At 28.2% G+C, this 25,165-nt stretch overlaps 2 protein-coding genes and 1 long non-coding RNA gene across 11 annotated transcripts; 2 read left to right on the forward strand and 1 right to left on the reverse strand.

Annotated features, from left to right (window-relative positions):
- The first annotated feature begins 1,331 nt into the window (after window positions 1-1,331).
- Window positions 1,332-12,721, forward strand: sas (stranded at second). 5 transcript variants are annotated; one of them, XM_035081709.1, is made up of 12 exons: window positions 1,332-1,891; window positions 5,455-5,970; window positions 6,367-6,657; window positions 7,046-7,238; window positions 7,330-7,544; window positions 7,854-8,206; window positions 8,296-8,560; window positions 9,029-10,402; window positions 10,570-10,783; window positions 10,882-11,380; window positions 11,528-12,079; window positions 12,227-12,721. In XM_035081709.1, the coding sequence occupies exons 1-12, from the start codon at window positions 1,759-1,761 to the stop codon at window positions 12,326-12,328; spliced, it is 4,707 nt and encodes a 1,568-aa protein (XP_034937600.1). In that variant the 5' UTR covers window positions 1,332-1,758; the 3' UTR covers window positions 12,329-12,721. The 5 variants fall into 5 exon arrangements, with proteins under 5 accessions (XP_034937600.1, XP_034940030.1, XP_034938419.1 ...); XM_035084139.1 differs by having other exon boundaries at window positions 5,455-5,724; XM_035082528.1 differs by having other exon boundaries at window positions 11,528-12,104; window positions 12,227-12,366.
- Window positions 12,722-12,874: 153 nt separating this feature from the next.
- On the reverse strand, window positions 12,875-14,135 carry LOC118068406 (phospholipid hydroperoxide glutathione peroxidase-like). Of its 2 annotated transcripts, XM_035087028.1 has the most exons (4): window positions 14,018-14,135; window positions 13,831-13,937; window positions 13,614-13,679; window positions 12,875-13,541 (listed from the first exon to the last, which is right to left on the reverse strand). In XM_035087028.1, exons 3-4 carry the CDS (start codon window positions 13,621-13,623, stop codon window positions 12,931-12,933), a joined length of 621 nt encoding a protein of 206 aa, XP_034942919.1. In that variant the 5' UTR covers window positions 13,624-13,679; window positions 13,831-13,937; window positions 14,018-14,135; the 3' UTR covers window positions 12,875-12,930. The 2 variants fall into 2 exon arrangements, with proteins under 2 accessions (XP_034942919.1, XP_034942093.1); XM_035086202.1 differs by having other exon boundaries at window positions 13,831-14,113.
- Window positions 14,136-21,494: 7,359 nt separating this feature from the next.
- LOC118071843 (uncharacterized) lies at window positions 21,495-23,251 on the forward strand. 4 transcript variants are annotated; one of them, XR_004691000.1, is made up of 6 exons: window positions 21,495-21,552; window positions 21,649-21,952; window positions 22,200-22,346; window positions 22,443-22,590; window positions 22,668-22,731; window positions 22,851-23,251. It is a non-coding gene; the product is annotated as an uncharacterized lncRNA (long non-coding RNA). The 4 variants fall into 4 exon arrangements; XR_004690978.1 differs by having other exon boundaries at window positions 22,200-22,327; XR_004691043.1 differs by having other exon boundaries at window positions 22,212-22,346.
- The last annotated feature ends 1,914 nt before the right edge of the window (window positions 23,252-25,165 follow it).

Genomic DNA, 25,165 nt, shown 5'->3' on the forward strand with positions numbered 1-25,165 from the left:
CCTTTATCTTGTTCTTACAGGAAACACATTAGTATTTTTTTAAGTTTATTTAGAAAATCAGGCTTCTAAGGGTTCAAACGTGGAGATATGTCAAAATTCGGGATTCGCAAAATCGGACCCATTACTATAACTTCCCACTGGGAAGTTAAAAACTAATAATTTAAAATACTTTTAAGAGAAAGAATAACAATTTTATTCGAAAATGAAGTCAATATTGACTAGACATTATTGTTCACAATCAAATATGAATTTCACTAATTACATATTGTTTGTAACAAAACGAATTTGTTATAAAAAATTAAAAATTGTATTTATTGATTAACTAATGCGTATACCACACCGATTTGGATGCTTTCAACAAAATAATATTATTAATGATGAAATATGACTCGTAAAAATAACACATTGTTTATAACAATACGAATTTGTTATAAATAATTACTAATGGAAAATTTGTCGTGTAAGCACAGACAAAGTGTGCTCAGACCTATTTTATTTCTAAATTTTTGGAATGAATAAAAATAATAATTAAATGATTTTTTACGTTGTCGACTTGAGATAGCATGATTATTAATTTTATATTTGTTTAGTTTTCAATAATTTAGTTTGAAAAATGTGACTTTATCGTATTTAATATTGTTGAAAATATTTAAAACATTATTAATCAGTGACTATTCACTGATTGTTAGTGTAGAAATGTTTATAAGCAAGTAATATAAAAATAAAGTATTAAATGAATGTATATATGCATATGTAATTCAAGTAAAAGTATTATTCAAAGATCTGAAAGTCAATGTATAAGTAAAAGCTTTATAAAGTAAAAGCGTATAAGTAAAAGCTAAGTATAAGCCTGTTAGTATCTAGGTACCAACAGGCTTATACTTGAATATGAACTTTTAAAAACTAAAAAATATGAATATTTGGGTAAATAAATAAATGTACAGTATTAGTAATATATTTATCATTTTTTAGTTGGAGCTCAGCACTGCAGAATGTTAATTTTCATGAGTGAACGATGTCTGCAAATTCACGATCTACAATTGTGGGTGGAATGAAACAAGACTTGATCTGAAACGCGCCAACTTGCAGAGCATACCTGACTCTGAGTGAGAGGTGCAGAAAGAGAAAAAAGAAATAGACTAAGGATACATATTAACAGGTAAGAGAAAGATAAGACGATTGGCCAAGTCCATGTATATAGCAGTCTACTATTGAGGTGGTTGTGAACGAGCGGCAGAGAAGGAGGAGCGGAAAGAAGTAAAGGTGCAGGAACGACTACGATGTAAGTATGCTTCTTTAAGAGATCTTTCTATAGTTGTATAGTATTCCAAGTGAGGAGGTGAAGTCCCGCTTACTAAACTCGTTGAGAGTTTACTACCAATCACAGTACAGTTGTTCCAAGAGTAAGACTAAGAATCCTTCTTCTTCGATGCGTAGGGAATCATTCATATTATTACTGTATTTAAACGATTATTGTTTTGATGTAATGTAATACAGATACATCATTTTAAATGTATCAATTGAGTTAATGTGTTGTAGATTTTAATTTTGTGAAAGTGAAAATATAGAAAAATAAACAGGATTAAAATCTTACCTTAATAAATACTTTAGTTAGTTGATATATTACTGAATAATATTCAACAAATAACAGTTAAAAAGTGCTAAGAAGAGTGAATTTATTTTTTAAACTGGTAGTGTTGCCAGTGCTGCTGACAGCAGGTCGTACATGTGACTTGTGCTCGTAAAGAATGCGGTAGGATGCGCATCCAGGAAATATGTATCACGTCCCTTACCTTGGTGGCATTTGTATGCCTCTTGGGTCAGAACGGGCTTGCGCTCAATCAAAATACAAAACAACATCAACGATTTATCAGAGCAGATGAAATACTCGGTAAGCTTTGAACGATTAATTAAGAATAATCAAATGAGAATTTAAGCCATTTCTCAATAGATTTATAAGAAAAAATGGAGGTCGATCATGCGATGAGTTATATGCTACAAATCTTGTTTGACGTTGTGGAAAGCCGTGTTGCCACGACTTGGATTCCTCCGGGGAAATCGAGTCTCTCCAATCTATCGTGTGTGACGGTCTTCAAAGTAGATACATATATACATATTGATATACTTTTTAATATCGTTTAGAGTTTATCTGCATTTTGGTTGACCTAAAAACTCTTAACAACATTTAAACAGAGAGAAAGAGAGAGAAAAATGATCCAAATTTATTGAAACATTTCATATTTTCATCGAGTTTAATTTAATTACCACAGTTAGTAATATTTTCTATTGTTTATTTATGTAATCGATTAATTTGAAAAAAAAACAAAGACCAATGATCGATTAATTTTATTGATTAAAATTTAATTCAGATTAGTTGTTGGAGCATGATATGTTTAAAATAGAAATAGAAAAATTTTAGATATGCACCATAAAGGTTAGACGATCAGATCTAATTATTCCAATCATTTCTTTACATACGAAAGATCCATATTTAGAAAACATTTGATTCTATGAATATATTAAAATGAAAATATTAATTAAAAGTATGAACAACTTGCGACTTCCGAGACTAGATCTGTTTGATTTCTGTAGTATTTTATACGCAACAATCGATTTCTATTGAATGGGTAAAACCTTGGTATAGTTTGCGTAATAATAAAACCAGATACTCATCCTTTCTCTTTTTGTCTCTGTTGAGTCACAAAATTCCGGGTTAATTTGCAGTCCAAGCAAGTGGACAATTTCACATGACAAACTTACTTCATTTCTGACGTATATTCTGTACACTATCGTCAATAAATAATTAGGATTCTGACTCCAACATATTTCTCTGTTGGACTTATATTTTGATAATAAATGTAAAAATAAGAAAAGTTTCGTTAGCAATAAATTTGAAAGATAATTAAGATAGAGGTACAATACTTTTTATTTGATCAAATATGTATGTGTTGCATCAACATATTAAAGGTTGATACGATGATTATTTGATGAATAAAGAGTTAATAAATGTAATAATAATGAAAAAGTGAATGTAAAAATTCATAGCATTTTTAAAAATGTTGAATGAATAAAAAATAAAACGTAAAAAAGGATTAGTAATGTATCTGAATAGAAAAAGCATGAGAATTTCCTTAAGAATTTTTCCGTTGATTATTGTTGTTATTATTTATATTATTTAACGGAATACATAGTTTCGACCAAGACTTATGGGTGGGTTTTACCTGAGTCTGCTTGGAAAAAGACTTAGAGTTCATTTTGTATCTTTTTTTTCTCTTGCGTTCCTTTCTCTCACCTCATCTCAGTAATTTTCAAACAAGTGGCATGAACCAATTCTTGAAGACGACTACAGCCGTATTTCATGCTTTTTTTCACATTTTTTCTTGACAGACTGTACACGTATAACGGACAATATCATCAGTACTCCTAAGTATGCACACCATGTGATTTTAATAGATAAAGTTAATTACAAAGTGTAGAAAATGATATTATTATTAAAATAATTGAATATTTTTTCGATTTAACAAAAAATCTTTTTTTAAAATGTTATTTTATATCATTAAAATTTAAACTTTATTGAAAGATTAACATATTTTAATGATTTTGAGAAATCTCTTATGAAAACTTGACAAAAAATTTCACTTTAAAGATGAATAAAAATAATATCCAAGTCAATTAGTAGTATATGTCTTTGAATGTTATTTTAAAGAAATAAAAAATCTTTAGTTGAGTTGATAGATTATACATAGGTGGTACATGTCTGAAATAAAATAAAGTCATTACTGTCTGTGAAATAAATAAATTTATATGTTGGAAAATAAATAATGAACTTTAATTAATTTGCAGCGTTAACTACTAATTAGTTATATTTATTTGTAACAAGTTGATTAATTAAATGAATCTATAAATAAATTAGGTTAAACAAAATTAAAAATTCACATAGATATCTCATTTGTTTTTTCACACCTTTATTATCCGATTCATATGTATGTACTAAGTACACGATTGATTCACTTTTTATAATAGTGGGAACTACGTATCTTCTCTACTTGTTAAAATATTACTTAAAAATGTCGTTAAAAAAATAAAATTTCATTTAATTATATTGGTATGTTAATGAAATAATTGATTTTTAATGATGTTTAATGTTTATTATTATCAGTTTGATTGAATTTATTTGAAAATAGATGAACTAATAATGATTTGAATTTTTTTAATGATTTATTTTCATTCATAGGATATTATTCGATATGCAGTAACAGATTAAATTACAAAACGTCTAGATATGGTAAATATCAGAAGTTTGAAATAATTCATACGACTAATTAACAACAAGTAGATAGAAATACAGTATTATTACTAATTGAAATTGAACACGAAGAAGGAGATGTAAAATTTCAGTCACATAAATATGAATTTTAAAAAATTAAACTTTTGTTCTGTTACATAGTAAATTAATTCTTATATTAATTTCAGATAAAATAAAATATTTGAAAATTTTTTTGTAAAGTTAAGAATTTAAAAATCAAATGTACCTGGTGCTATGGATATGAGTGTGAATAGTATGAAAAGAAGGAAAAATAAATGTAAAAAGCTAATTTAATATTAAACAAACAACATTGATGACATCAAAACAAAATAAAGATCTTAGTTTCTGGCTTATATTACGGAAACTCTGGGAAACCGAGCGAATATCCTTTTCTCAAGCAGAATTCTACACATGACGGGGTCACTGGTGACCTACCTCGTTCTGGTTTCCGTGCTGGGAATGTTGACGCTCGAAAGTTTCAACCAAGTTTAGAACAACTTACTTTTACGAAATAGTAATCACATACGTGAAATAATGAGTTTGTACTCGACCACTGTCTGTGTCGTTCAATAATGACACATACCCATTATATTATGTTACGGTGCATAGGATAAATCTAGAAAGTCATTGTCATGAACTCATGAAATTTTTAAATAAAATTCATATTACAATAAACCCATGCAATGATTGATTTTTTTAAAACTGCCAATTTAGTAGTAGTAGTAGTAGTAGTAGTAGTAGTAGTAGTAGTAGTAGTCAATGTTTGAAATATAGTCAACCAATGTATATAATGAACCATTAAATTCCTCAGACAGAGAATAAGAATTGTTTTTCGTAATTATTTATTTTTGTGAAATGTTACAAGGAAACAAATGTGACGTGGATAAAAGAGGTACTTTTGGAATATACCGTTACTTTTAATCGCTAAATATCAAGTTAATGATAACGTTAAGGGGTACATTATGTATATTTTAAGAAAATTTAAATAGCGCAGAAAGTTCACTTTTCCATTAGAGAGGGGTTGAATTTTCCACTAACAATCATGACAAATTCGTTAGAATATGGTTTTATTTGAATTTTTGTCCTCTTTGCTTTACAATTTGCTATGCCTACTTCTCTAATATTTTTATTTTATTTATTATTTACAGAAAGTGACACTATTCTTGATGTAAGTTCAGTAAGGTCCGAACATAATTTACATGACACACTTATTGGTAACACAACAAAATATATAAAAGACATAGAAATTAAACCATCAGAAAATAAAAAAAAAATACTTGGACTAATTGACGGAGCTGTTGGACTTAGTAAATTGAAAAATGAAACAAAATATCATAGACCTAAGGATAGTAAAATGGAAGAAAAGACCATGAAGTTATCAGGATTATTTGTTACTGAACCAACTACATTACCCACAAGTACGAGTGATCAAGTTAACAAAAACATTCATCATTTAAGTGATTTTTCATTGAACAGCCAACCAATTTTAAATTCTTCATTAATTAACGTTGAAAAAATATCAACACAATTTGAAACAAGAGAATCGAACTTTTCACGAGCTCGCGCACTCAATATATCGACGCCAGAGCCTACAAATTCCTTAAACGCTAATCTAACGGACCTTAGTGACGTGAGCATGGATGATGAAGATAAAGAAGTTGAAGGTTTATAATTTTACTTGTTTTATTTATATTGTTTGTAAAATTGACTGGCTTTAACTTTTCTTCAATGAAATCTGACAATTTGAAGTTTTTCTATTTATTCCGATGTTTAAATATTAAAAAAAAAAAAAAATTTCATAAAAATATACATTTGATTGTTTAATTTTAACTGAAACAATATAAAATTTTTAAAAAATTTGTCATCAATGCAAATAACTATTTTTTTCTCATCCAAGCGTAATGTTTTACCCTTCCATAAGGAAAAAATTGACACATCATTATTTTGTTTTAATTTATTGAAGCATAAAATATTTTTATATTTTAATACATTATTATTTATAATCGAATATTTAATTATTCTAACATATCAAATTATTTATGTGTAAAACGATCTTCTAGGCGGAGAATACATCGCAAATCATAATGACACTTATACGGAAATAACACCGGTAATTTTATTAAGTGAACATAAATGTATGGAAAATAATAAAACGTATGCAGTTGGAGATAAAATTATACGAAATTGTAATGAAAAGTGCGTCTGTGGACAAAATGGAACAATCCAAAACTGTGAACCTCTCTGTATTCCACCTTATGTACGAGCAAGCAAAGGAACTCAAGATCCTTTTTGTCATGAGCAAAAAGTGAGCGAGGATGGATGTTGTGCTGTTGTAGTATGTGCTGATTCTGGTAAATATGAAATAAATCATATTTTAAAAATTGCGAATCCGTTTATGTATTAAATTATGCTGCATACAAAAATAGTGATGTTGTAAGTTTAAAGCCTATATTTATGTATGTATCTGTTTGTGGCATTGTAGCAATAGTATAATTCAATTTTAAGGAATTTTATTTTATTTAACAGCTGATTAATCGCAATAATTATTAATTATATTTAATGATAATCATAATATATTATGTTAAAAAATTATCAACATGTAACATAGTTAATGTTAGAATTTACTTAAATAAAATTTCAGTAATTTCTTAAAATGGGTGTATCAAAAGTTTTATAAATGTTCAATTAAAACTTTTATTTTTTCATGAGCTAATTGTCTTAATTTGTTTATTTTCATAGCACCAGAACCTGATGAAACTTGTTTTTTCGCCAACAAACCCATATTACGAGGACAACGAGTTGAAGATGGATGTACCAAAACATGCTTTTGTGATATTGGTGGTGTGCTTAAATGCGAACCTCGATGTCCACCGAATGAAACAACTTCTGAGATACATAATCATGATCGATGCGTTGCTTTAGCTGATCCACGGTAAAATATAGTTTAAAGTTTACTTATTCTGTATCATTTTTTAACTATAAAAAAAAGCTACGAATTCTAAATGTTTTTTTACTAATTACAGAGATCCTTGCTGTACAATAACGTATTGTGATGTAAGTCTTGGAGAGCATGAAATTAAGTCAGAAAATGTAGCTGATCTTAGTGTTAGTCTTACAGATGTTAAAGTTCTAAATTCAACAGCTGTAAAACTTAAATTGTCTTCAGAACTAACGAATAAGACAGTTATTGAAATATCTAAAAATAATCATATTTGGAGTCAACAGAATCCCGACAAAGGTAAAAAAACAACAAACTTTCATTTTATTCACGTAAAAATAATTTATTATTAATAAATATAAATAATACATATGGAAAATTCATTAAATATATGTTGAAAACAATCAAAAAAATACTTTTTAATTTTCAAGTTCATTATATTTAAAAAAATTCGAATATATTGTTGATTACACAAAATATAGTTAGATTTTACACTATATAAAGAATTATTCAATGCATTTTAGTAATTTACTAATTTAATTACAGGTCGATAACTTTAGTTTAAGAAATTGTAACACTGAAATTATCATATTTTATTAATACTTTTAGGAGGAATATTATTAAATCTAGAACCAGCTCATAGTTATTATATTAGAATAACGGAAGAAGGTCGAACTGGACCAGCTATACGAGTTACCCTACCAGCCGAAGTAATAAAAACTAATATAACGGAAAAAATGGATAAAAATTCTTGTAGTCATCGGGGTAAACTATATAAAATTGGTGCCGAATGGTATGATGAGTGTATTTCCTTCTGTGTCTGCAATGAAGGTGCGAAAACTGAGTGCATCACTATCGAATGTCCTACAGACTTCGGTCTCGATGTTCTTGATCCTCATTGTCTTGATTGGGAAACTGTACCTCCTAATTTCGTAGCTAAAGCTCCTCATTGCTGTCCTCAAGTATGTATTTTCTTATCATATTTGAAAAGACAAAAATTATAGATAATAATTTATATTATTTATTTGATTATAAAATGAATAATTTATAGGAAGTACGCTGTCGAAATAATGGATCATGTGATTATGAAGGTAAAACGTATGATAACTGGAGTGAAATTCCAAGTAATGTTACTGGTTGTGAAAAGAGATGTTATTGTGATATGGGAAAAGTATCCTGTCAAGCAGCATGCCCACCAGTTTTAGCTTTACCTCCAGCTAGTTTACAATGTTCTAATCGAGCAATACTAGCTAAATTACCTCATGATGAATGTTGTTCTCACTGGATATGCGATCCAACAGGATCTTCCTCTTCAGGTAAATAATATAATATTTTGTTTGTCTTAAAAATTTTAGCATTGATGTTCAATTCATTCAATTTCTAACTAATTCCTTCGGTGAAGGTAATTCTCCAACTTTCACTATCATTTTTATAAAAGCACCTAAGTAAATAATACTTTAATATCATAGGATTTAGTTTTGGAGTATAAAAGCATGCTATTAAAGTAATTAATGTATTTCTTCTTAAAATGTTTTAATTTGAAACGTAATCAGAACATATATATTAATATAATCTTTCTTTTATTTTTATTTCACTTGAAAGTTAAAGAAGAATAAAAAACATATGTAAAAAAATGAAATGCATGTTTTTGGTCTCAAAACATGATTAATGAAAGTTTGTAAATAAATAGTGAATGTCATAATAAGTATATGCATGGACTAGCGGACAAAAATATTCAAGATCTGACAGACAATTCCCATGACAATAGACTTTACTCATTGCAGGAAAAAATACATCGTTCGCGTCCCTTGGTCCCATGACGATTGACCTGAAAAACCAGCAATCCATTGACAATAGTGAAAAACCAAGTAACAAATCCAAAATACTATCAAAGCCTATTCAAGAGGTAGGAAGCAGTGGCTCTTCTCATCTGTGGTACAATCAAAACATGGTGTCAACTTCTAATGCTCCTGAATTATTACATTATCCTATGGACCCTGGTCATCCTACTATTCCGTATAATGGTCCATATAATCCAGACTATAAACCTACTGAAGCCAGTGTAGAGGAAATATTTCAATTATCCAATAAACAGCATGAAAAGATTGCACCACCTTTGAAAGATAAATCTAAATCAAAAACAGATTCTAAAAAACTTATTGAACCAATCAAACAACATAAAGAAATTATCGAACAACATTTATTACATCATCATCAACCCATACAAGAAAATTTCCCTGGTCCGTTAGCGCCAGATAAATTTCCATTAATAAACTCAGGAAATAATAAAAAGAACACTGAAAACTTCAATATTCCAACTAAAAATCTTAACAAACTTTCTTCTCCGCCAATCAAAGAAGTTAATACAGCAGATCAACCTCAGTTTATTTCTCTTAATAATCCTGATTCTGCTTCATTTTCATTTTCTCCTATTAACGGTGAAAATATCCCACCAGCTAAATTTGATCCAACACAATTTGATAATTCAGCTGCGGGACCACCTTACAGGGATATTGAATCCACATCTGTAAAACAGAATACACAAGATCCTTTATATAATATACCTACAAATACAAAGAAAAAAACTCCTGGCGGTATATTTAGTGATGAATTAAAACCCAAACCAGATTATCCATCGTCAACAAAAATTAAATCAAGTCAAAAGATGCCAGATCAAGGAATTCTTCCTGAAGAAATTTTACATTTGATTAATCTTCATCACCCAGGCATAGCTCAACCAGAGAATCATCCAATTGAAAGTCATCCTGGTCTTTACGAATTTCATCAACAGATATCAAATCAAGGTGATTCACCAACAAACCAAATTCCATTGGGATATTTTGGTGTACCAATTCAAGGATCTAAAAAAGTAAAGCCTCAAATAGTTGCTCACAAAAATGAAGATGGTGAGACAACTTATCATATCCATACACAAGAAATTCCTAATTCTAATCAACAAATTGAAGAATTACTTGCTCATATAAATCAGTATAATACCAATCTTGGTTCTCTTCAAAATTATCCACATCAAAATCCCCTTATTCACCCTTATCAAAATGGATTGCCTGCACAGCCACCTCGCATCGATGCTCACACCCCGAATTCAGGAGTTTTGCACTTGAACCATCCATTCAACGCTCAAGCACCCATGCAATCAGGTTCGTTCCTGATTTTTCCGGAAAATTACTAATTCTATTAAATTAAAAATTATTTTATTAAAAATTTTCATCAATCATTCATCACATAATTGAAATCATTCAAATAAGTTTATCCATTATACGATATATGATATAATCTTTTATTGAAACTAAATTTTTGGATACAGGTTTATCAGAGGATACGTATACTACGAATTTTCCAATACACAGCGGTATTTCTACATATTCTCACAATGTTCCTGGTCAACCGTTGACGAATGAAGTATTTATCAAGGCTCTCGATGCTCTTGATGAGAAAACAGTGAGATTAATTTTTACAGTACCTTCAATTTTAGTAGGACTTCATGGTCGTGTTGAACTACGTTACACAAGTGATAAAGCGTAAGTGAATAATATTTTTGAATTAAAAAAAAGGCAAACTTCAATAATCAATGTCAAAAAAATGTATTTATTAAATTATTTTATTCTTTTTCAAATAGAAATATGGATCCTTCAACATGGGAATCTCAAGTATTTATACCACCGAATGACATTATAGCAACACCTCAACTAGAATTTGAACTCGATGGATTAGAACCAGCTACTGAATACAAAGTCCGAGTGATAGTTAATTTAAGAGATATAAAAACTAGTCCGAGTAGCAAAATTTACAGTGTTCGAACTCTTAATAAACATGAAGAACTTACAACATTACCCCCTCAAATTCCTATTGATGCTGAATTGAGAGTAATGGAAATCAACTCAAGTTGGATTAATGTAATTTGGAAGAAATTTACTGAATATGAACTTCAATTTATTGATGGTGTTCAGTTGAGATATAAAGAACATGATAGTAAAGTATACGCTACAACATCACTTATTCATAGAGCAGTAACTAATTATTTCATTGAGAACTTGAAACCATCAACTACATATGAAATTGGAATTTCTATTATTCCATTTCCTGGTCAAACAACAGAGCTTATTAGTGAAAGAACGGTAAGCAAAAATTAAACATTTTTTTGATTATTCAAAATGACTTTTTACAGCAGTCTTTATTTGAAAAATAAAAAAAACAAAAATTTTCTAATTATTGTATTAAATATAATTTAATGTTAAAAAAATTTTTCGTTTTCATGTTATTAGATACAAATTACAACTTCCGTTGAACCGGATCCCTACTCATTTGATGTAAAAGTAGAAATAAAAATGGTTAAATCACAAGATGTTGAAATATCATGGAGTGGAGTTCCTTATCCAGAAGACAAATACGTCAACATCTATCGAGCAATTTATCAAAGTGATAGTGGAAAAGGCGATACAAGCACATTTAAAATAGCAAAAAGAGATTCTCCAGCTAAAACAATAATAAATGATCTTAAACCTGGCACTAGGTATCGATTGTGGCTTGAAGTTTATTTAACTAATGGAAGAATAAAAAAAAGTAATGTACAAGATTTTATCACGAAACCTGGTACAGTTTTACCTGTTGGTATTTCTCAACAAGGAAAACTTGCGTCAATTCCATTACATGAAGGAAACTATTATGGACCTCTAGTCATTGTAGCAATTGTTGCGTCTCTTGCTATTCTGTCAACACTCATACTTTTGATGATGCTAATGAAAAGGAGATCAAGTAGTAAAGCAGATATATCACCTCGTAAAACAACATCAGCCTACGATAATCCTTCCTACAAGGTAGAAATCCAACAAGAAACTATGGGTAATAATTTAATTTTCTTGTCTCAGTTGTTCTTACTTACACTGTTATTATATTTTTATGTAAAATATCAGAATTAAAAACATATATTTTTTATATTAATTAATGTCGGTTTATCTTTTCAGACCTGTGAGGAAATAGTAACAATCACAAATGGTCGGAATAAAGCATCGGAGCATGAAATGTCTGCTATTAATTTAAATCTCGATACCAAGGAAAGTGCATAAATTGCATCAATAGTAGTTATTAACGATTATGATATATATATATAACGATAAAATATATGATAAACATAAAAAATAATACGATTTATCCTTATGAATATTTTTAAAACTAGATATTTAATTTTTTTATGTTTAGTCAACTGGTTTATTTATTTTCCATTGAAGAAAAAAAAACAGTATATACAGATAATGAATATGAAACTCAATAAATTGTCTTTTAATTAATTTCAACAATTTAAGATAACTTTATATTTATGATAATTAATTATATATCCAATTTATGATTCGTAAATACTTGTACATAGAACTTTTGTGCAATACATAATTTGTGTAATTTTTTATTAATACTACTATTTCTTATAAAAATCGATTGAAAAATTTCCGAAGAAAAAGATTTTTGATAATCATCAATTTATACGATGTAAATATTTGATTAAATAAACGATAATATAAAAAATACATGCATTAAAATATGTTGTATTATTTTGCGTAATATGGCTACATAATATTTGCAAGTGTTTATTGTTTTATTATGTATGAATGTATGTATGTATTGAAAATATTTTTTATTTTTATAATTAAATTAGTCATGTAGTTTTATCAATTCAAAAATATTTTTTTAAATCATTTTCCATAGCAACTGGTTCAGTTGTTGGAGAAAATCGTTCAACAACTTGACCGTTTTTATCAATAATAAATTTAGTAAAATTCCATTTGATAGCATCTATGATTAAACCGCTTTTTTTACTTTTTAGCCACTTCCAAAGAGGATGAGCATCTTCTCCATTTACTTTTATCTTTGAATACATGTCAAATTCAACATTATAGCCTTTGGAAAATTTAAAAATTTCTTCATTACTTTTTGGTTCTTGTCCGCCAAATTCGTTCGACGGAAATGCGAGAATTTTTAGCCCTTTGCTCTTTCCATACTTCCGATGAAGATCAACTAATTGTTTATAGTTTGTATCAGTTAATCCACATTCGCTGGCAACGTTCACAATAATCATTACATGTCCACGATATTTATCTAAAGAAATATCTTCTCCAATGATATTTTTTGCATGAAATTGATAAATTGAATCAGCTTTATTCCAATCAGTTTCCTGATTAAAAGTACTTTGCGGACTGTCTAGAGCCATACAGTGATCATCTTTTCCATTTTCACAAAGTTCCGCAGTTGCTATTAAGCTGATCGATGAAACGAACAAAAATATTTCTGAAAAAAAATTGCGCATTCAAATGAAAATAATCAAAATATACTTATCATTAAAAAATTCTGTTTACTTACTTAATAACATCGTAAATTAAATGTTCCGGTTCAAAGTTCAATAGTTTGGATGTCGATGATAGTGCACTAAATAATAAAAAAAATATCGAACTGTAGGTGATGATATTCACAGTATTTGCAGTAAAAGCAGCAAGTGATATAAATGATTCACAATGGCTTATGTCTTTTATAAGATTTCAGGATGAAGAAAAAGATCAATTTTTATTTGAATACAAACCTGTTTACTTGTGAAAAATTCGAAAAAACCGGTAAAGTAACTACAACTATACAACAAGCCAACCTGACCTTGTGAAATATTTTAAAAATGTCCTATGTATGATGAACCTTAAGATCGGTAAAATCAAAATTATTTTTTTCGTATAAAGCAGTCGTATTTTTTCATATATCTAATACTAGTACAGTACCGGACATAAATGCTGTGTGATTTTCTATAGGACGGTATAGGGAAATCGCCTGTATAGCCCTTAAAAAATTGAACAGCATTTATGTCCGGTACTGTAGTACACTACGCGACATTAATGCTGTTTGAGTTTTTTAGGGGATTTTTTTTTCATAAGTTATAATACCTGAATTTTTGTGAATAGAGTGGGTGCCTCAGAATGCCCCGAATGCAATAAGTGCTGATGATGATAAAATGTACTAAAATCAAATTCCCTAGAGTTCAAATAATGAAATATAAATTAGAAAATGGCCCGTTTGCTATAATATTTTTTGTTAATCACTAAGAAAAGTAATAAGTTTTGATTCGTACAAATTTCATGGTATTTACATAATTGTATCGAAGAAAATTTTGAAGAACAAACTATTTGAGATAATTTCTCATAAATAAAATATTTTTGTGAAAATGGTTTATTTGATCCACACTGTAGACACTAGCGTCCTCTGAGAATCTACTGTCGATAAAATAGTTCACGTAAGATACATGATACAAAGAATAGTTCAAAACTAAAAGTGCATTCAAACGACAAGGAAAATTATGTCAGTGCAGTGGATGCAGTCTCATATTAGTTAATGTTGTGCTAAAATTCGACCAAGACCGAGTTAAATGGATTATATATTTATATATTTATTTTTACAAAATTTTTTCAATCAGTAGGAATTTCTTTATTAATATTTTTTTTACAAAAAACTTAAAAATTAAATGATATGAAAAACATGAGTAATAAAAAAAGAGCATTTTTTCAACTTTTGCTTTAAATTTGAAATTAATAAACAAAATAAAAATTAAATAAATCATTATTCTTTGAACTTTCAATCCAAACTTCCATGAATGAAAAAAAGGAGTTGATAAACTTTCATTTAGAATTATCAATTTCTTGCTTCAAACTACTAGCATCTTCATCGTCTTCTGTACCATTAACATCACCTTCTTTTTTATTAGCTTTTTAAAATTACTAATTACTTAAAATAAAGTATAGTACATGTCGAACTCTTGAAATACCTCTAAATGACTGAAATCTTCTAAATTTTGTACTGAATATTGTTTCTCGAATTTAAAATTTGAATCGAGTTTAGAAAAACAAAACAGGAATTAAATATTAACTGAATCATTTCAACTGAAGATAAATAAAAATTATCATGGAATAATCGGTCAAGTTTAAATTTCCTCAGCTTCCCTAGGGTGACCCCGACAAACTGGGCATGTTATCCTTTCTTCTTCTGCTTCTGCTAAGGCTACAATAATTTCATAACAGTTTCTACATAAAACTGCATGTCCACATGGCCGGAATCTATAAAATGGGTCCCTTTCAGCACACGCTAAACAGATATCATCAGCTCCGAACCTGGGTGCTGAAATATGAAAAAAGTTTATTACCGATGAATTTGATACAATATACTTGCAATAGATAAGAAACAGTACCAGTAATTGAGAAGTAGAGAAGATGAACAGCATAAAGAATGAAAATTTCAAAAGAAAAGGTTCCATTACTGAAACTAAATTTAGGAAAGTTTCTTAGAAATTATTATTCACATGAAAATGAAGATTTTCAATCATTTTGTTTGAAACTCTTACCATTTTCGGGACGATGATTTGGCACATCGTGTAAAATTATTTCGTTGAAATTTCTATCATTTTCAATGAATCGTACCTCTGGTAAATTATGATTTAAGTGAACTAGTGTCACTAACTCAAAATCTGAATCAACTGTCACTTGATTAAATATTAAATCTTGAAAATATTCATCAATTAAGTTTGAAGAGACTGCTAAAAATGCGTTCCTGTCTATAAAATGTCCATTAAATAACGTCCACAATCTTCTTAATTTACTTCTTGAAGGATATATCTTTACACGAGCAGCAGCAACATAATTATTATCTTCTTCCAAACGATTTAAATCCTTGTGCATAGAGTTGAACCATTTTAATAATACTTTGCAAAGGTTCCAAATATTAAAATTATTATTCAGGTGTGATTGTGTTTTTTTCCAATTTTTATGAGAAACTTGACAAAATAAATCAAAGTTTTGATAAAATGAGTAATTATTTGTTCCAACAGTATTGATCCACATTTGGCCATAATATTTAATGAATTCTTCAAAATTAGAGTCTTTCATTTTAATCGGAAGATTATATGATAATTCAACAAAAGCAGGATAAATTTGATCGCTTGGTAACCAGCTCAAACAAATAAATTTTTTCAGCAATATTTGATGATCTCTATTATTAATTTCAAAACCTTCAATGTTTTTTGCACGGGTCAAAAGTATCTGTAATATAAATTCACGTTGTTCCTTTTTTTTTTTATAATAATTCAAAAACCTAATAAGTTATATAAACTTACCAGACAATGTGATGTAAACAAACCGTGGATGTTGACATTATCAAAAGTTGTTGAAATTGAGTGGTACAGATTTTGATTGAAATTATAATAAACTGTATCGATATTGATATTTGATTCTATTAGTTTATCATGAATGTTTTCAGCAATAACTTCATATATTGAAGTATTGTTATTGTTAATCAAATTCCATATTATTGGAAAACTCTGTAAATATAAAAATTGAAGAAAATGTATATTAATTTATGAGACATTATAAAACTATGTTATTGAATTAAATGTTACAAAAAACATACATAGTTTCGATGAGGTAAAATCCAGGTCATGATTGTAGAAATACCCATATCAGGTGTAACCAGAACTTGGTTAGTATCAACATATAAATCGAGCAGCTCATTATTTCTTGCTCCTATTTTTCGTATTAAACTATTATCAGTAATGACAGCTGCCTTTTTATCACGATGATTTACAGCAGTATTACAAAAATTAATTGTCAAGGATCCTCTCTCATACATCAATAAATTTTCATATGTTTGTAATTGTAAAAGAGCTCTGAATATTGACAGCGATTGAGGTTCAGGCAAATGATGGTCTCGTTGCCACCGATTCATATTATTCTTAACAGTGTGGAATGGCACTAATCCAGATGCATCTGGATGTCTGTAAAAGTTACATATTATTTAACTTAAAATTTCAATGTAAAATAAAGTAGATGAATTATTGACTTGTATGATCTATTGATCGTTATTATGGTGATTATTTATTTCTTTAATTTGCAGATATTCTTCAATTAGTTATCATGACTCAATAAAACTAAATTATCCAAAATTTTCATTTCTATACTATTTCAATAATGTAAAAAGAAATTTAAATTAATGTTTTTTATTGTTGTAGAGCTCTATGTACAATGTTCGAGCTATCATAATTATATTAATATCATAAAAAAGTGTGTCAAAATTTACTTACCTAATTGAAACTGCACGATAAATCGTCCGAGTATTTGTGAGTCGTCTCCTGCATTCTTCTTGTAATTCATCACGAAAGTTTTGTGTTAACACCAAATTATTGCGCCTAGGATGATTATGTTCTTTTAAAAGTTGAAAGACATTATTGACAATTTTACCTTGTCCCCTGCAAAAAAATTCTCGATATAATTGACATCGCAGCAATCTGAAAAGAGAGTAATTATAATCAATGATAATAAAATTATAAGCACACATTTCCAAGAATATACAATAAAAAGTAAACAAACTTATATTAATTTGCATTCTCAACTATCGTTTGAAAAGAAATAAATTTTCGTTCGGTTTTCTAAGAATTGTTTTGAAAAGAGTGCTACCAAAATGTAAAGATAAAATGTACATACAAATGAAGAACAACATGTAAACAACAATAAGTTGAGAATCTGTTTCTCTCTCACTCTGATGTAATATCCAGTAGAAACTGAATTCAAGTATAACATGCAATAATATATCGCGTTTCAAATTTAAATAATTTTTTGTTTTAATTGACAATACTCATTAATAGATAATAATTAGTTTTACATAAATATACTTACGTTGCATTGCCCACTTCTCGATATCGATGATAAGAATGTCCGTCAAATATTCTGTGCTCACGGTGGTGAATGATTGGTAAGGCCATGTTTACATAAATGTTCACGTAAATAATTAATAGAAAAGTTCAAAATATAAAATTATTTTCAAGAAATGTAGAGATTGATTCAGTTTGAAAATGAAGAAAGATACTATCGGCACTAGTCACGTTGAGAACATACGCATGCGTTTATACTGCCGGAGCACTACGAATGTTCTCGAGGTATAAAAGGACCGGCAATGTGTTGCCCGAATATTACCGATTTTTACCGAAGTTCAAATTCTATAACAAATTCGCGAATCTTCGATATTGCTCGGTTATATTCGATTAATGAAGATTAATAATACATGTGTGAGTTCTAAAATAATTAGACAATCATTTTCACGGTATTTCAAAGTGATTAATATGCAGTGTTTATCATTTCATCATGGACCAGGAGTCTCGGATCGAAGAAAATTAGAAAGCCAAATTTTTGATGGTTATTGTTATCATTTCTCTAAAAAAGTAAAGAATACATCGTAAGAACCAACTTCATTATTAATAAATCAAATTTTTTACAATGTTTATGCAATCACATTCGTATACATATGAATATACAGGTAGATCCTTATTCTTATGCAATAATATACTTCTTATAGATATCTGGTTTGTATCCAAAAAGATTCAAATTATTGTAAAGGTTCCGGAAAAATTATTGATGGTCGTTTTAATTCTCTCCACAAGCACAATCATCCAAAAAATCATTTATCAGAAAGAATGTACAATTTTGAAAAGGATTTACGGAATGAGGTTATTACGGATAGATTTAAATCAATTAAAATGATTTACAATGAATTAAGTTTAAAGTGAGTATATTCTTCTTCCTAAATATTGTTGAGTAATTTTTTTAACATTTTGTTATATACATTTCATTTTCACGTAATATGCCATGATCTTTAGGTATCCTGAAGTAGTCATGATAAAAACTTGGCTGGAAATGGAGCCGCGAATGCGTAAATGGCGTGAAGAGGTTCAACCACCAATACCTCTCATGTTAGAAGAATATCAAATGATTTTAGATGATCCTCAGTGGGCATTTTTATTCTCTAACAATGGTGACATAAATAAAATGCACGTCTCAACGATTAAAAGCACCGATGGCTCATGTATCACTATATACGGCAATGTTGAATTATTAAAATTAATCAATCCTCTGCATCTTATGATGGATGCAACATTTTCAGTAGTACCGAGAAAGCCAAAAGCTCATCAACTTTTTACTATTTTAGCTATAGTAAATAATACCGTACGTAAAATTAATTTCTTAATTATTTTGTTCAAGTAATCGTGTTATGAAAATTGAAATAATTCATGTTTCAAATTGCAGGCGATACCAATTTTGTGGAGCCTAATGGAAAAAAAAACTGCCTCGGCGTACACAAAGTTATTGAATTACTTTTCAACTATCCTTTCACCTCAAATACAGCCTACATTTATTACATCAGATTTTGAGGTCGCTTTAGCACTTGCAATACATTCAAATTTTCCTGAAGCTACACATTCAAGATGCTTTTTCCACTATACTCGCCATTACAAAACGGTTAAAGAAATTAAGATTGCTTCCTTTCCTTCAACAGTGTCGGATGGCGAGAGTCATCATGAAGAAATTTATAGCATTACCTCTATTGCCACCTGAAGATATGAGAGAAGCTTACGACTGGCTATTACAGAATATTCCTGAGTGTATGAAGAGTATTTTTCATAAATTCCTTACATATTATGACCGCCAATGGGTTCAATTAACACGGGCAGAGTGTTTGAGCGTATTTAAAATGGTACATCGAACAAACAACTTTTCCGAAGCATACAATCGACTTCTTACACTTCTATTTGGTGAACATCCTTCAATATGGAAATTTACAGGTGTGTATAAAATAATTAAGCTAATACACACACGGACAATTATTTTTACAAGTATTTTTTAACTGATGATTTTATTTCAGCACATATAAATAATTTGCAACAGAATGCGTTATTGGAGTACAAAAGTATTGTAACGGGACATTTTACTCGAAAGTTTATGAAAGCTACAAATATTATTCGCAATGAGAAGCTAGTTTCATTGTGGGACATGTATCAAATCCGAATGCTAACTATACCTCAATTCCTATCTTGTGCGAGTTACGATTTAAAAGCTTTTTCTCATTATGAAAAAATTGAGGTACTGCAACCACCCGTATCACTGTTTGTTTATAATAAACAAAATAACACTTGTAAGTTTTTAAAAATTTATGTATATGTATGTAGATATTTTTGGACTTGTAATGTTTTTTTGTTGGATCTGGTAAAAACATGTATCAAATTTTTTTATTGATTTACTATTTAATTTTTACGTATGTATTAACTTTCCATTTGGAGAGTTGTTTATTCACCTTATTCATTGTTTTTAACATTTATTATAATAAAAATGCTTATGTATAAATTAAGACGTAAACCTACAGTTGTAGAAAATTATTTCTATTTTAGTTATAATAATTCATGATTCATTCTAGTCTGAAAATTTTTACAGATCCTTTGCAAGATCATTAAAGTCCTGATTAACATACAAGTATTAAAAAAAGTGTACATATTTTAACTTTAAATAATTTTTTCAGTACAAAATTTAGAAGATTTCAGTCATTTAGAGGTATTTCAAGAGTTCGACATGTACTATACTTTATTTTAAGTAATTAGTAATTTTAAAAAACTAATAAAAAAGAAGGTGATGTTAATGGTACAGAAGACGATGAAGATGCTAGTAGTTTGAAGCAAGAAATTGATAATTCTAAATGAAAGTTTATCAACTCCTTTTTTTCATTCATGGAAGTTTGGATTGAAAGTTCAAAGAATAATGATTTATTTAATTTTTATTTTGTTTATTAATTTCAAATTTAAAGCAAAAGTTGAAAAAATGCTCTTTTTTTATTACTCATGTTTTTCATATCATTTAATTTTTAAGTTTTTTGTAAAAAAAATATTAATAAAGAAATTCCTACTGATTGAAAAAATTTTGTAAAAATAAATATATAAATATATAATCCATTTAACTCGGTCTTGGTCGAATTTTAGCACAACATTAACTAATATGAGACTGCATCCACTGCACTGACATAATTTTCCTTGTCGTTTGAATGCACTTTTAGTTTTGAACTATTCTTTGTATCATGTATCTTACGTGAACTATTTTATCGACAGTAGATTCTCAGAGGACGCTAGTGTCTACAGTGTGGATCAAATAAACCATTTTCACAAAAATATTTTATTTATGAGAAATTATCTCAAATAGTTTGTTCTTCAAAATTTTCTTCGATACAATTATGTAAATACCATGAAATTTGTACGAATCAAAACTTATTACTTTTCTTAGTGATTAACAAAAAATATTATAGCAAACGGGCCATTTTCTAATTTATATTTCATTATTTGAACTCTAGGGAATTTGATTTTAGTACATTTTATCATCATCAGCACTTATTGCATTCGGGGCATTCTGAGGCACCCAATAGAGTGAACATAGCGATTTCTGGTAAACATTTTTCAGAAAAGGTATTAATTTTTCAAATGTAAACATAAACTTTATAAACATATTGAAAGTTGTATGAAAAATAATAATAATCTTTTTTTTTGTTAAAATACATGAAGTATTTATATTCATATAAATGCGAGAAACGTCCAGTGTCTAGTCAAGTTGAACTCCAAAAAGCAATTGATGGAAATCGAAAAGAAGGACATAGGAGCAGTTATGGAGCATATGGTTGCGGTGGTAGTGACAGTATGATTCAAAGAAGTCTTCACACACCTTATTCACTGACTTTAAATTATCAAATGTCTCCATTATCTCTGATCACGGGGGTAGGTGGACAACACCAAGCATTAGCAAATGGACGTGCAGCACATACTCCTTTACCACATCATTCTCAACATCCATAAGGAAAACCATCCACCGGTAATTCACTTTATATACTAATCTAGACAAATCAACTATAAAAATATTTTCTTATTCATCTTATTCAATTTTATAATCATGAATCTTATTATCAAGAAATGAAATCACTAATTTTAACAGTTTTATCTACATTAGTTTTGTAGTGTTTATTTATTAAATTGTTTCTTATTTTTTACACAAAACAAATACTCTTGATTAACTTTAAAATAATTATTTTCTGTTTATCAATAATATTAATCTATTGTAGGGCTAATTCCAGGTTTAACACCAGCTAAATTTGAACCCAGAATGATAGAATAAGTGAAACTTCTCAACAAAGAACTAAGAAATGCAGGTGCAGGAACACCTCCACCAATGATATACCGACAAGGGAGGGTAATATTATCATCATAAAGTAATGAATTTTTTTCTAATAAGCTTGCAAAATTGATTCTTAGCATCACAATATAAAGTTACCATGGTGTAAAAAAATTTTTTTACTGTTATTTAGGAGTGATATTTGGTGGAGATCATCTCCAACTTGATTTATCGATTCATCTTGAGCTAGTCTTATTTCTGGTTCTTCTTCAGCTGGTTTAGGAGTACATATTTTCGTCTCTGATGACTCACTCATTGATGTTCTTGAAATTGGTTACCGGGTAATTAGTATAATAAATTATATCATTCACTCTAAAAAATTTTTTTTACTACTTGATGTTTCATATTTATTCTTTAGGTAGCAAAGAGAGGAGAAGTTTTGAAAGTTAAAGATCTTGGTACTGTAACTCTAATTGATGAAGGTAAGATTTACTTTTTCACATTTTATAAGATGATTGCACAGTATTAGATAACGTGTAATAATCTTTCAAGCAGCTTATAATTTTAACATGAAATATTACATGATTATATTTAATTTTAGATATCGGAGATGTGGAAAAACAATATCCTGGTTTATTGAAGGCAACAATCGAGTGGTTTAAAATTCATAAAATTCCTGATGAAAAATCAGAAAATCAAGTTCACGAGCACTGTAAAAATCTTATCAAACATGAGACTGGAACTTCAGGAATTTTATAGTAGTCACAATATAATTATTTATATATGAATTACTTGAAAAAAATCTTATTAAAGGTAGACATGTATGTAATTTTAGTATGAATTTAACTGTGGATAGAAGCCCATTTAAAATTGATGCAAGTGCAGCTGAAGATATTTTAAATCAAGTATTGATAAGAATAATGGTAATAACAATAATAATTAATGTAACTATATCAATGATCAATTAATTACATTGAATAAATTTTGGCATTGTTGTATGAAGTAGAACACTTTTTTTTATATTATGGTGTCAGTTTGAACGTATCTTATATCTAATCTTTTAATTAAATGAAAACCTAAATTACTATTCTTGAATCACGAATAAAATGGTAAATACATTATATTTTTACAAATATTTGTTAATGAATATAATCAGAATTTTTATTGTCTTCAAACGAATACATGAGTAGTTAACGTGACATATGTCATATGACTTTTTTGTATTCTCAAAATATATTAAAACTTTAAAATTAACACAGTTTAAAAATGATCAAAGAAACTTGTGTTCATTTCATTCAAAGTAAGTTTAAAAGAATTTATTAAATATTGATTTGTATAAAAACATGATTTTTAAATTTTACTTTGTTAACCGAATAGTACTTAGTTTATTATCTTTGTCATAACTATTTTTATATGTACAATTTTTTGTAATAATTTAAGAAGAAGCTTAAAACTTCTCCAATGATAATGAATAAAAAAGATAAATAAAAGTGAAGTATTTTATTTTTTTAAATTTTCCATATATTTAAAATTAAATATTTCCATAAATATTATGAATTAAATTAAATTACTCAAATAATTTTAAGATATTAGTAACGATGGTAACATTCTATTGTTTTTAAACTGGTTTCTATGTAAATTGTAACCAATTCAGTTGTAATCTAGTGTAGTAATAGTGAAGTAATCAGTTAATTATAATTGAAATTAATTTTTCTATTAACCACATATTAATTGTATTAAAGCTATGATGATCAGATATCCTAACGCAAATCTTTCTGAATCTGAACGATCAAGAATTATCGGATAGTTTGAGGCTGGTAAATCAGTTGAGGAAATTTCTGAAATGGTTAATGTTCATATAAGCCAGTTGAGCGATGGACATTACGCTATGAACCATGAAGACTACAGAACAGGAGTCCAAGGGAGCGTGACATCCGTCCCCAATAAGATGTCAGTCAAAGGCATTTTTACAATCTTTTAAATTTAAATCTTTAAATGTATAATCTTACTGATTGTTAATCAAATTCTATGATGCCCAGATTTTTTATCTAATGATCATTTTAAAAATAAGCTTTATTCTTTTAATTTTTTAAAATTGGTTTTTTTTATTTTCAATCATTTAATATTCAATCAAATTATAAAAATTTTTCTTTTTTTAATGTTTATCATTTCGTTGAACAGTCAACTTAAGAAATTAGGACTGGTAAGTTATCTTGCGTCGGTATAGTAGAAAAAAAAATTCAACTAGTGTCACTGTTTTCTGATAGATGACAGTAATTACACTGTTTTCAATCAAAAATTAAAAATGCTTATACAAAAAAAAGTCTTCTTTCTGGCTCATGTAATGTCATGTAATTCCCACTACATAAATAAGTATATTTAGGCTTATAATCTAATGATAATAACATTTTCATCTTAATGTTAGCGTAATAACGTAATCCAAGTGAAAAAAATTTGAAAACTGAATTATTAAAAAGTTGAAAAACTTCAAAAATAATGTCTGTCAGTATTATTCTCTTCTTTAATAAACATAAACGATTTTCGTGCAACGAAAAAAAAAAGTTTTATTACTTAAGTTTTTATAAAAATAAATCAGTATTTTTAATGAATACCTTAATTTAACTGAATTTAAATATAAATATAATATGAATATAAATTTATTAATAAATTTTAATATAAATCACTACTTAATTCAATTATTTTAAAATAAAATAATCAGGGTCAATTAAAGAATTCAAAAATCATTCCTGAAGTTATAAGTATAACTTTTATTTATATTTAAGAAAGTTTACATTTGCTGGTATCTCTTTAACTTTGGTTTTCTACACTTCCAAATTATGAGCCACGTTGTCTCAGCTCCCGTCGAATATTTGTGCGTTCAACTACTGCCTACAAATATTCTGACAATGTCATCCT

This window comes from Chelonus insularis, unplaced genomic scaffold, assembly GCF_013357705.1.
Source record: "Chelonus insularis isolate UGA/USDA-ARS -01 unplaced genomic scaffold, ASM1335770v1 contig_100_pilon, whole genome shotgun sequence".
NCBI lineage: Eukaryota > Metazoa > Arthropoda > Insecta > Hymenoptera > Braconidae > Chelonus > Chelonus insularis.

Excerpts from the sequence above, each read along its gene's own strand:
- sas (XM_035081709.1), top strand. The coding sequence starts at position 1,759 with ATGCGCATCCAGGAAATATGTATCACGTCCCTTACCTTGGTGGCATTT. Across the intron at positions 7,239-7,329 it reads GTTGCTTTAGCTGATCCACG|AGATCCTTGCTGTACAATAA; the intron begins GTAAAATATAGT and ends TACTAATTACAG. Across the intron at positions 10,403-10,569 it reads TCAAGCACCCATGCAATCAG|GTTTATCAGAGGATACGTAT; the intron begins GTTCGTTCCTGA and ends TTTTGGATACAG.